Source organism: Ostrinia nubilalis, chromosome 7, assembly GCF_963855985.1.
Source record: "Ostrinia nubilalis chromosome 7, ilOstNubi1.1, whole genome shotgun sequence".
Taxonomy (NCBI): Eukaryota; Metazoa; Arthropoda; class Insecta; order Lepidoptera; family Crambidae; genus Ostrinia; species Ostrinia nubilalis.
In genome coordinates, this window is record NC_087094.1 from 9256931 (window position 1) to 9270679 (window position 13749).

At 38.5% G+C, this 13749-nt stretch overlaps 1 protein-coding gene across 1 annotated transcript; it reads left to right on the forward strand.

Moving 5' to 3' along the window:
• The first annotated feature begins 1963 nt into the window (after positions 1 to 1963).
• Positions 1964 to 13183, forward strand: LOC135073604 (G1/S-specific cyclin-D2-like). The gene is made up of 4 exons (XM_063967765.1): positions 1964 to 2552; positions 3640 to 3855; positions 5933 to 6089; positions 11268 to 13183. The coding sequence occupies exons 1-4, from the start codon at positions 2322 to 2324 to the stop codon at positions 11549 to 11551; spliced, it is 888 nt and encodes a 295-aa protein (XP_063823835.1). The 5' UTR covers positions 1964 to 2321; the 3' UTR covers positions 11552 to 13183.
• The last annotated feature ends 566 nt before the right edge of the window (positions 13184 to 13749 follow it).

A 13749-nucleotide genomic window follows, 5' to 3' on the forward strand; every position in this document is an offset into this window, starting at 1 on the left:
CATCTTACCTAAGTCTACAAAGTATATCAGTAACAAGTTCAACAGCTCTACCATCCATACCAGCGCGGTAGATTGAGATTGAAGTACCTACCTATGTAAGTATTAGGTTGGAAATTAACATTTCAATGTTATCCTGAAAATCCTCCGACTCCTATTCCCACAATTATAATTAATGTTAAATAACACGACAGCATTCAATTCGTTGATCAGTCGCTTAATCGCACAAGATGGGGACGGGTTGACAAATTGATAACTTTATAATTAGTGGTTACGTTGTGGCGACGTAATTTGTTGATGGCATGTGGCGATGGCCTGGTCATCGGCCGACCCGCGGGAACTGGCCACGTAAAGAATCCCAGACGAATACCAAATGTTAAAGTTGGTTCCGCCAGTGAGCACGCTCGTTAATTTCTCCAAGTGACGAATTTCTATATTCAAATTATGATACTAATATTATGAAATGATTAGAAACCACAATAGGAACATAACTCTGAATTTAATAACGCTATTTTGTTACAAATATATTTAATGAATTTTGAAAAAAGCATAATGGAAAGTTTCCTATAATCCAAACTCATTGATGATTATTTTTAATTGAATACCTACTGGTAAATGACTGTCAAATTGTCATTTGTCTTGCACCCCCTGATTGATTGATTATTTATTTCTGAATATTTATTTTGAGCCGCGATACAGTTCATGATACGAACTATGATCTTTGGTAAAAAACAAGTGGAACAGCTAAGCGCATTCACAGCGACTGGGGTTTTCTTCGGTCTAGCTAGTGTCGTCGGCTTGGTGTACTTTACCGACTGGCGAGCTGTCGTCGGCTATCTGCCTTACTACAATGGCAAGTTCCGAGGAGAGAAAAAGAAAGATGGCTGCGAATGAAGCTGCGTCAATTCAAGCATAAATAAATATGTATCGTGTCAGAACAATATTATCAGTGCTTGTGGAACAATAGTTTTTTTCTGGTTTGACATCGTGGTGTTACTAAATAGAAGCTAGTTATTTAAATTTACGGAGGGTTAAGAGGGTAAGCAGCGCGCACGCGTTCGATATAATACAATTGGACTTTGTAAAGAGAATGGAATTATAATAATGACTGGTCTCCGAGATCAGGTGTGCTCGGATTTGTAATAAAATGTCAACCGGGTCCTGCGCAGCCGGCGCGCGCGCAGCTGCCCGCGCCCTCCTCCGTGCCTCGCCAGTCACGCGCCCTCCGAACAAACAGGACCTCTTTTATTGTATTGTTGTATTTTTTTACAAATTTTATTCATAATTGCTATAGTAATTTCGGAGGACCAAATAAATTGTAAATGTTTATTTGCTTTTTATTTTACTGTGTTCAGACCAAAGTTGCTAGTAACAATGTAGAGTCTTTTTAAACGCACTTTCACCTGAAAACGATACTATGTCACGTCAGTATTTTCGTATTTAATAGACATTCATCTCTTACTTTCTACTTTTACTAGAACTTTCCACACCTATCATTAAGTATTGGTATTCGTACAAAAGGGTCTCGTCTCGACATATCCGCCACGTGCGACTGAAGTTTATTGTCTTGTGTGCCTCCGATCCACAGTTGATATCCTTGTGTTTTTGATAAGCGCTTGAGTGAGGTAGGTCGGTAGTTGTAGCTTGAAATTATAATTGACCATGGTGAAATTATTTAATACTATATAAGTAGGTAATACAAAGGTAAATAATATTATTTTAAGTCACTTTTAGATAAAACCTAAGTAATAAATAAGTCCTAAAACTAAACTAGGGACAAAATAGTGCTTCATCCTATGATATTTAATTAATTTAAATAAGTATTTAACAAAATACGTTTTGTAAAATGACTCTACCTAAATTAATTAGAGTAATAGATCAGAAATCTTGAGGTCAATAGGTCTACTTTAATGATGATACGTACAACATACCTACCTAGGTATTTACGTATGTTGCATAACATCGCAAAAAAATCGCAAATTTTCCACTGAAGTAAAAAAAATGTAGAGCGCCACAGTCCGCGATAAAAGTTTTGTCTAATAATAAGATTTGTAACAAGCTTACCTTATCTGAATGCTAAATGTAGGGCTCCATTATGAATAGGGCCCAAACATTACGGCCAAGGGTTCAAGGGAATGTGCGAGGGGAGTGCAGGCCGAGTGCCGATACATCGTACTACGATCCGACACTCTACTGTCGGCCGCTCGCGGGGCGGCTGTGCGACTGCGCTCCGAGCTTTCGAACTTTGTAAACAAACGAACTTTGTGACGCTCGACCGCTTCGAACATTCGAACTTTTAAAAACTGTGGTGAAAGTGAACTGAAATGGATTTGTCTTGTGGCGAGAACATGGAGAATTCCGGCAACCAGAATCGCAATGGGAGGCAGGACATGTGCGTAGCAGGGCCTGACCGCGCGCTGGACCGCGATCCAAGGGTTCTGATGAACCTGATGGCGCTGGAGAGGACTCACGCACTCCACACGGACTACTTCCAGAACGTCCAGATGGATATCCAGCCTTTCATGAGGAAGGTTGTCACTACCTGGATGTTGGAGGTAAGCGTTGTTCATTTTTCATATTCCAAAACTTTCGAAAACACCATAACCATTACCTTATTTGCAATTTATATGGGTAATTAAGACAAATGATATTACTTAATTGGATTTTGCATAAATAAGTATTTTGCTTAATAGCCCGAATCCAAAACAAGTTTATTCATTTTATTTTAGTTAAAGTGTATTGTTTGTGTTTATCTGGTAGGTATATGGGGTGGTATTAAATTGGCAACTTAAAATAATCAGATATATTTTCACATTTTAAATACCTACATAAATAAATCAGGGAGGTATTCTTTTATGTTTGTGGCAGTCATTCACAATATTTGCTAATTCATTGACTTGACATATTATTTATTTATGTTTTTATTTGATAACACTATTCTGTGAGTTCATTATGTCATGATGATTGTACACGATTTGTTTAAATGAACTCATAACGTATACCTATCATAATAACTTTATATGAAATGAAGAGGAGTAGTACATAATATTATGTTATGTATGATTGCTATGTACTTAAGTAATGCTCACACCTCGGTACTCCTACTTGTTGACAAGATTCGCTCAGTTTAAGTAACCCAATATTACCAGTTATTAATGTAATCTTCAGATGTGAAACCTTTGCTGTTAGTGAGCCCTTATAACAGACTTAACAACGGAAGCTTTTTTATGCACTTTTTGCCGAGCTTACCTCTTCAATGCGCACGGGAATCTTAATAGCTTAAAGAGGCATTGCTGCAGGTAAAAACTTTGCTTTGCTGCGAACAAGGCTCTTCAGGCTAATGCATTTATTTACATACTGTTGATAATAGTTGTAGTAACCCTCGTAAATTATGCGGCTAACAACCATCACAAATCATGGTGTTATGAACGCGACTTCGAAACAAGTACTCTCCCTTATCCTGTTTGCAATAGGATCCATATTCAATTGAGTGTTGTAACATTGCAAGTTGTGGAGCAAATAGAAAGTACCCTCACGTTACAGTTAGTGTGAAACTTGCAATATTCAAAAGCTGTGATAACAATGCTGTGGAATCTGTGTAACCTAAATATAGTAAATAATGGAGTAACTGTTTTGGGCTAGGTGTGCGAGGAGCAGCAATGTGAGGAGCAGGTGTTTCCTCTGGCGGTGAGCTACATGGACCGGTTCTTGGCGCAGCGAGCTATATCGCGGCAGCAGCTTCAACTACTGGCGGTGACGGCTTTGCTGCTGGCTTCTAAGTTCCGCCAGTGCCACCCGCTGTCTGTGGACCTGCTGTGCGCTTACACCGACAACTCTGTGTACCCCCATGAAGTCAGGGTATGTTTACATTTGAGTACTTTTGATTTCAGCGCGTCTTTCAGACTCTACATCGCTACATCTCTTAGTTACGGGATCCAGTAGTCCTGTCACCATTTCATTTCAAGTTTTAGTCAGTATAAGATATTTAATTAATTACACTTATAAATAACTATAAATGAAAATCGTTGAAATGATGCATTGCCGAATTGCCGAATGTTTAATTTTAAATGTGACTTTTATTAGGTACTATTTCTGATCAGAAAATGTTCATAGGAAAATGCTCTTAAACAAGCTCTTTCAATTAAAAAAATATAAGACAGTTCAATAAATCTAGTTGAGATTATGACCTTAAAATACTAATAAGATGCTTAATAAGGATAAATTGCATCATACCTAATTAGGTCCATGCAAATTGATAGGGCTATCAAAATTTATCCGGACACATCTGACTCGATTCGCTTATCACCATTCACCACCCGCAATACAATTAAAGGTTAAATAGTTCCTTAGCAATCACTCACCTTACATCCTGTCCCGACCGCAAGTTACTTTTGTTTTGATTCCGCCGGGTGGACTCGATTAGCCGAGTCAAATGTCACTCCTTCACCCCAAAGAGACGGCCCTCATATTACCCGTTTCCTTAAGTCACATGCCAGTATCCGGTAATTATTCCTTCCTTAACACAATCTATAGAGCAAGGCACTTATTGTCGCCCTCAAGTAAGTCACAGCCTGTGACGAAGGTATTGAATTGGTTTACGTGCTTCCGACGGAAATGTGGGTAGTGACTACACTGATACAGAGATAACGGGGTTCTTAATATCCAAAGGAAAAGGACAGTGACCGTCACCAAAGATCAAGCATGAACGTGACTATGTTCAGTAATTACGACAATATTGAATAAATTCCCACAGCGCGGTCGTAATGCTGACAAAATTGTCATAATCGTCAGCGAGTGCGGGCAGGTGCGATTTAATCAATTAGGTAGCACCCACTGACATGACTTTGTGTCACCCAATTCTCACGCGTTTGCATAGCCACCCCCATCAGGTATACAGATGTCCCGATATTATGATGTGAATAAGGTGTCAGTATAGAATTTCAATGTCCTCGTAGTTACCCCGTAAAGATGTTCCGATATAAATGTAATTTTGACCGTGAGAACCCATTTCTTTAAGCACCGTATGGCATCGTGGCACATAACTCCTTGCAATTAATTCGTGCGATGATCATGATAGGCCTACACTACGCATACCTAATGATGTCATATGGCGCGGAATTCGATTGTACTTTCCCATGGCCTTACATGCTTGAGCTCTACTTATGTTACAATTAGTTCTTCTGATTATTAAACATATAAACACACAATAGTATGTAATTGGTATAGTTCCACGGTGTAAGTAGACTAACTAAGATTAAAGAGAATTGGGCTTATACCATTATCAAATTGGACAAGAATTCCTATTGTTTATAAGTAAAACTATTTAGATATGATAAATCTCAATCATTATCTACAAACGTATATTTAGAGGGTTAGTGAACTTCACATGAGACAGATTTCAATAGTTATGTATTTTGTTTGATAAGAACGGTCGTTCTGGCTTATCTTTACTTTTACTACGTCTCTACACCCGATGACGACGATGCTAAACCCAATGACTAATGTTTAGAAATCATGAATGTTAACTCGTTAACCTAATGAGTTTTGTAAATGAAATTGTAGTTTTTATCTTTGTTATTTTCATATTATCAAGCGTGCCCTTTCGCAAATATTTGGCCCTTAGGAACCCTTTTGTCTTTAAACTTACAGAATTTCTATTTTCTTTTGTGACGTGATTCGCTACTTTTTGCGGTTTCCGCCTGACCCATCGAGTATGACGGTTACGACTCAACTGTTGAGAACATATTTGTCCCTTTCAAGACATTTCAAACAAGGGTCTGCTCTACATATAAATTAAAGCAATCAATGCATGTGCGTGAATCTTTTTTCACACGGGGTCGCGCCCTTTTGTGCTGGCGACGAATTTGCAGCAAGCATTCTGCAATTTGCGTGTAAGGGATAGCTGGTATATTGTATGAATGTTTTTTTGTTGTAGCAATGGGAAGTGATGCTCCTTCAGCGGCTCAACTGGCAACTGTCAATCGCAACCGCTTTCGACTTCGTGGAGCCCTTCTTGGCGCGAGTGCCCTGGGGCCGCACCAACCGCCTCGTCCGCGCTCACGCCCTCACGCTCACCTCAATCTGCTATACAGGTAAGAACAAGTTTGATAAAACAGTTTTTTTTCAGTCGTTGACACCTCGTTATCAATTTGCGAAGCTCGTGATACATGCGGGTTGATTCTTCCTCCTTATGTTAATTATCGTTAATCGATAGTGTGTTAGCGTCAATTATTCCTCTCTAATTCGTATACTTAGTGAATTGTTATTTTAATGGGCGAGTGTTGGGCCTCCCATTGTTTGGTTTAGGGCGGAGTGCGCAGCTCGCAGGGGTGTCGCGTGTATCGGCGCGCACATGCCGCGCTCGCGCACTGATATCACACACCTTGCGCCTGACCACCCCTCAGCCACTGACCCTAACAATTTCCAATGTTAAATTACACAACATGCACGAATTCAACGATAAATAAAACTAGACAATACATGGAAATTCTTATGATTATTAAAAATCGCTGGATTTTATACAACGTGTTCTTTTTGATTTCCTGGAACTCTAGGGTATTCATAAGACCACTTCAAAGAATGGAATGGCATTACATTTTTTGTTAAATTCAAAAATTTTTTTCGACTTATTTTTTCATACGAAATTATTTAAAAACTTAATTTTTCACTAAAATAATTCATAATTTACATACACTTATCAATAAAAAGTCTGCACAAAAAGACTAGGTGACAATTTTGAAAAATAAAAACTAGATTGATGATACTATAATCTAAATCAACTAGGTACTTATCTTCTAAATCTAGAATCCACAATATCTTCAAAAATATGCTTTTACAAACACATATTCCTAAGACTCTTTAACTAGTTTTTATTTATAGAATATACCCCTAAAATTTCCGGAAAACAAAAGGAGCACGTTGTATTCTACTACCTATTTTGTATTTATCTAACACTTAATACTGGCTAAAGACATATTCGAGCCGTAAATGTACAAAGTGGATAGATAACAATTGAAATAAACCAGTTTAGTAGTAAATCTTGTAGAGTGAGTGTAATAGAGTGGGCTCGTGTTTAACGTTACAGTTACAACAATAACCTGCTGCACTTTATTAGACGGACGTCTGTCATCGTAAAAATAGCATTTTACCGTCAGTGGAAGATTAACAAGAAAATGAAAATATGTGCTATACATATTATTATTATTAATAAAGATATAAACTATGTAAGAGCTTTCTTTAGCATATGTTGCATGATTATATACATAAGATACTTATCCAATAATTTACATAAACGTTATCAAATTTATTCAAAAATTCAATAGGGTATATATTTTTTATTAATATAAATGGTATTTACGTGTGTAGATCCAAATATCACTGAACATTTAAGGTTCACACTTCGCCTGGTCACGTAATGTGATGCAGTAATTGCCACTGACCAGAGTTGACCCCTAATAAGCCGTGCAAGGGTTGTATTTACTGACCGCTGAACATTAAATATGCTAGGTATGATAATAAACACCGTAGAAAAAGCATGACGGTTAAGAAGCAAAGTCTAAGCCCAGGGTTTACCAACTGACGGTTAATTAAGGTCATGGTTCACCAACAGTAGTAAATAAACTTAAACAGAGCTTTGAAAATGTGTTGTTGCTGTTTTCACTAAAAGCACAGCTAAAAGTCACGTGTTAACTGTTGATGCTTAATGAGACAGCTTAGACCTAATCGCCTATTAGCAAATTCGGACCTAATTTAATTAGGATACTCCGAAACAGACATAATACAATCATATCATATCAGAGCTATTAAAAAGATGGAACAAAATAATGTTGGCTTCATCTCAACTAATTAATAAAGTAATCTATGTTTTTTCCAATATGAGAAGGGCTCGTAATCGGATGAAACTTAACCCTGTTTTGCCCGTATGGTCCATCGAATCCCGATAAGTGTTATTTATGGCTGTCAGATGTGCCCTTCGTTTGGTTTGAGGCAATGCTAATAGAAACGTTTTATCTAAATGAGTAAATGAATTTCCAGTTAACACTCATAGCGATATACTGAAAAAAAATCTAATTACACGAATTCAGGCACTGTTTTAGGTAGGTATGTCATACGGTTAATGTATGCAAATACATTACATTTTACTCACTTGCTATAACTACTTACGCTAAGTGAAATGTTTAGTTAGGAGCGTGCGGGATTCAAGTAGCATGTCCATGCTGCGCCTTCGCCGGAAATGGTATAATTGCTGGTAACTGATCGTGCATTACTCGAGGTGTGAAAGGGTTAATAACACTTCTTGACCCCTAAACTTCCTTCATCCTAAACATAGGGTACGTCTTTTCTGTTTGAGTTTCTTCTCAAAGTGTATTAATTGTACAGTAGTAAATTGTGCGTTTGATTACACACTTCGTTTTTGTAATTCAACCACCAACACGGGGGTTTTGTTACGGACATTCATTTATATTAATAGGAAAGATTTACGTAATGGCATTCGTGGACAGAATTAGTCGTAATTTCAATATGATGTATTTGATATCAAAGGCAATAAACGTTAGGCACGGCTTATGATTTGTTGTAGAGTTAGTCCCAAAAATCAAGTCATTCGTGTCAGGGCCGTCGAGCGCAGGGGAGCGACCGCGACAGCTGACTCGCGACAATGCGCGAAGACGTCCCGCGGCCATTGTACCTCCGTCTCCGAAATCCCGACCGCTCCAGGCCTGTCCCGCGACAAAGGAGCCCCATAATGCCGTCTCGGCGCGCACCTGGCGGCCACCCTATCTAACCCGACACAACGCACGAAACTTCTCAAATCTCAACGATTATGATATGTTCCGATTTCGCGTGATCTCGCGCTTCCGCCCTTAGAGCTTCCGAGTCTTTGTGATAACGTCTTTTTATCTCATAAATTATTGTATGTCGTTTTATCATAACAATATAGGTACCGTTTTTGTAACTTGATTTGTCCTCACAGTAGAAGACAGTGCCTAAACAGACTTTACCTAAAGATTTTTACTGAGCTTTTGAAAATCGGCCGAGTCTATTGCGCAATTTCAAACGGTTCTAATATTTTATAGCCTGAAATATAATCCATTATAGCTTTATAATCTACGAACACTTCATGTTTTAACCATAAAAAAGAAGCACCATAAAGATCTTTTTTTATGCACGTTTAAATAAGACATAAAAACTAAACAAGGGATAGCTTTGATATCGCAACTAGTTTCGCACGATTAGACATTGATATTTGCAACCCTTGCACTTTTGTCTGTATGTATTAGGAGTGTTGGGGTTGGACAGGTTTAGTAAACGGAACTTAACGGTTTCGTGCGACTGTTGGGCGAGTCATTAGAGTTGCATTGCGGCAATTAGTGGGGTAGGGCGTAAGACGCGGGGGTGTCTTGAGGCGGCCGGCGCGTGCGCAGATGTCGGCCAACTGCCGCGCAACCTGTCGCGCAACGGATCGCGACGGTCCGCTGCGCGCTGCAGATCGCCGATAAGCCACCCGCGATCGTTTTTGATTTCATAATTAACCCAACCCTGATACACGTATGTCGCCGACAGGTTATGGAACTTTCGATTGCAAAAGCTTTGTTTGTGATTCAATGAGACGTGTTCGTGTTTTGATAAAATAATGAGGCATAGCTAATTCTCATTTGGTGTTTTTGTTCCCTCTATAACTCCATTTATTCTGAATTCTTTTAGACTTTAATGAAAACAAGATTTATTTGAAATCATAGACTTACGATCAGATGTTCAATTAGTATCTACCTTAAGCAGTGATACGTATCATGTTTACAAAACATTGGTATTCAATGAAAAATTGAACCTTATTCCGTTTTGTTAGGAATGATCAGATGTTGCGAAGCCTTAAGAAGCTACGCTATATACCCTTGGTTCTGATTGTAAGTACCTTCATGGGTACTCAACCTTAGACGATTGCTATGCCTTCATATCTTTTTAAAGCTCACCCTATCTTGCCGTTTCATTGACCTTCATTTATAAGAACTACTGGGCAAGCTCAACAGAACGTTAATTAATGACCGCTTGGGCAGTTTTTCTGATTAAAATTATGACGCATTCGCGTGTTGCGATAATGTTTTTTCCTTAGCAAAAAGCGTATGGAGACTAGAAGGTCGTTATCGTGTAAGAAGGGTGTAGGTGGGCAGTGACCCGCTGTGGGCACGGAAGGGTCGCGCCAGGTGTCCTCACATCTGCCGCTTCTTGGCTGCCGCGCTGCCTTCGTGCCTACACCCATCGCGACTTACACTTAAGCTGTTTCGCTTCAATACCTCCACCGTTAGAAACGATGACAGTAAAATTAAACTATGCAATAATAAATATAAACGCCCTTGTCGCACACATTAGGTACAATGAAAAATTTAACGAGTGCGTTTAATTGAACATAAATTGTGCAAAATCTGAGTAGGTCCGCGATTTATTGGGGTCACGCCCGAGCTAAAGGTAACGGAACTTGAGGGCTTATTGATTGAATCGATCGATCGAAGTGTACGAAAACTGAGTCCCTTCCTTCACGGCAAAATCGCAGCTGCGCCCTAAGTTAGACGACTTAAGATGTAAATTACCATTATTTTGCCTCTATTGTCCCGAGGCAGGCACACAAAGATGTAGACGGGGACGAAATGCACAAATCTGGCAGCTGTTCGCTCTCCTTCCTCGTCCGTCAACAATAGACGAGGCTTATTGTGCAAAATGTTACGCAAAGTTTTTTAGGCCCTTCAAGTCGACCGAGTATAATCTTTAAACTTTGTCACGAACTTGAGACAGTTTATGCCCATCGCGATCATTAGTGTCTCTATAACGTAGCTTCAGATTATATTGTTTTAATAAAAACAGCTAGAGATATTAAAGGATGTGGCTCCAAGGACACTCGGGCGCAAGGTGGGCGAGCCACCTGTCCGCGGCAATTATCTCAAAACAGATGCATCCTACCTGCGCCCGCGCACATCCTTGCAGCACGCATCTACTCGAACCACGCGGCCGGTGCATGTAAACAATATTGTTTTAGCATAACTTTTACGTTCCCAATGACAGCCAACAAAAACTACCTCTCGCGTTGATCGTATAGAACAAAAGACTCGAACGCGTCAGATACTGTTTGAAACAGGTTTAGTAATACAAAGTTTTCGATGTAAAATTAAAAATAGCACGTGGTCTTTATTGACAATGAGAAAGTTACCTGAACAAGGTCGGCCTAATGACAATTGGGTCGTTTGCAAATGGTTATTAAAGCTTATTTCTTTTGTCCACAGAGACTGAGTTTCTCCTGGTGCCGCCGTCTTTGGTCGCAGTGGCTTGCATCTCAGCCGCAGCTCGGGGGTTGCGCGTGCGCATGTCCATTAACGATCTCTGCGCGTTGACTCGGACGCCCGCCGCCGCCGCGGAGCTGGTTGCCCGCCACGTGGAGCGTGTGCTGGCGAGAGAGACGCAGCCGCAGGAGCCGCGCGCCAGGCATGTCCAGCCCCATAAACAGTCCACCCCTGAACACACACAACTACCTGACACCCCCACTGACGTTCAAGATATACATTTCTAATCAACATCCTTTGATATCCAATCAGACTTAGATGGCTCCGGGCTTTAGGCACTTTTCTTTGATGCTCCTGGATCAAAACGGGGCCTTTAACAATTTTGGGCTCATGAAATCATTTAGCTAGCGCGATGACCTTGAGAGATATGCCCATCATTGTAATGATAACTTGATTTCAATGATCCAGTTGTGGGACGCCTGAAAGGCTTTTTGCTCTACGGTCATGGGTAGAATCCGAGCTCCCGGTCGTAAAGAAACACACGTGTCTTATTTATTAGGTACAGTTTTTTTCCTTGCACAAAGATCCGCCTAAGCAAACAGAATCAATCGATCTCACTGGTATTGTACGTAAAACTGTGGATTGTGAAGAAATTCATTGTTGCTGCTATCTTTTTTTGTCGCACACCTGGGTACGAGAAAAGAAACGGAGGATATATCTAAAAAATGTTAGGTAGGTGGCTATAGAATACATGTCGTTGGAATATGTTCACTAATATTGTGTAGATGAATTGTTCATTGATCTCAAATTATTATTTATGTAAAAATAATGGTCTAGTATAGAGTTATGTTTATTTATTAAGAGTTGTTAAAACACTGTATCATAGTTTGAAGATGTTTTAGATTAATTTGATCTCTCGTAATTCCAAATCGTTAGGTAAGACTGAATGCTCACGAAATAAATTAAATGTTCATTCCAAAAATTTTATTAATGTATGAAATCTGAAGGTTTTTATCACCGCTCATTCATTATACATCATGGCATCGTATTTAACGCATTTCTGGTTTCCAAAAAATGCCAATTACTGTGTATATTGTATTTAAAATCCTTTGAGTGTTTTGCGTGTAATTAATTTGTAAGATCTCAATGTAGTAAATTTTGATGTTCAATTTTTCTGGTTCCAAATGAACGTGTTGATGTATGTTATATTTATTTAGGTGTATGTTAAGTTTTAGTAAATTCTAGTCAGATGTTTTACACATTCCTGTTTTCGACCAAACTTTGATGTTATTAAGATAATTATATGTAATAGCTAAGTTTAGTGGTCTATTCTATTATTTGGACTTTCCAATCGATAAATTGATTGATGTGTTAAATTTAAAAGTTATGAAAAAACGTTTACCCTGATGAAATAACATGATTGATTGCAGAGTTCAAATAAATATAACATAGATATAGATAGTTTGTGTTGCTAGTATAAAGTACTACAAAATACTCATTACTTTAACATCACGCGGTATGTATTGTAAATAAAACAAAAGACGACCATGCCGGCGTTGTAACGTGAACTAGGAGAGAAAATACTCATTATTAATATTATTGTAATCGTAAATATTGTGTAAGTCAAAGTAGCGAGCCGCGACGGGCGTTACGCGATGTTAATTAAACTAATTAGAATAAATTAAAAGTCGAGCTTTGAAGTTTCTCTCTTAATTCTCTTACAACGTGGAAGGGACTTTCACATATATCTAAGTGTGTACGCCACTTTAATTAGTGCTTGTGGAGTGATCAGCGTGTAACGTAACATTGTTAGCGTATCATATGAGAAAAAGGGTCACAAAAATGTTAATATTGCCTCGAAATATTTAAATTATTCTTATCAAACCAACTCATAACCGTTATTTTTAATAGGTAACAAAATTTATGATTTTACCGACTGGAATTGTTTAATTGGACCCATCGTTACGATTTTTTTAAAATCTTAAGCACAGTTTATTGACATTTTGTAACTTTGCACGCTGTAAAAAGAGTTTTAAGCTTAGAATAGCGACACCTTTCGAAATAGGGACAAAAATGTTTGTTTTGAAATTCATGTTATCACTAATCAATTTTATAAATTGTTTAGACGTTTAGGTTATTAGCACTCTAAAAGATGGCCCTTTTGTATAATGATATCAATGTACATACTGGTATTGATAAAAAAATAAATTTAATTAAAAATCCTAAAATATTTTGTTTTTATACCTATTCATCGTAACACCTTAAAGTGTTTCAATCACATGACAGAATCTTTGACTGACATTCATTCGAATTTTGAGCGTTTTTATAAAAAGGAACGTCATTTCTTTTAGAAATTCAAATACAGGATGTCCCAAAAAGTAGTGTCAAGCCGAAGCCCAGAGGTAGACATCACTGGGGCTATCCGAATCACGGCCTCCATGTATGTTCCGCGATTTTTGATAGTTTTCGAGTTATGATTGTTTTA

Coding starts and splice junctions, on each gene's coding strand:
- LOC135073604 (XM_063967765.1), top strand. CDS start 2,322: ATGGATTTGTCTTGTGGCGAGAACATGGAGAATTCCGGCAACCAGAAT. Junction 2,553..3,639: donor TCACTACCTGGATGTTGGAG/GTAAGCGTTGTT, acceptor GTTTTGGGCTAG/GTGTGCGAGGAGCAGCAATG. Junction 3,856..5,932: donor TGTACCCCCATGAAGTCAGG/GTATGTTTACAT, acceptor TTTTTGTTGTAG/CAATGGGAAGTGATGCTCCT.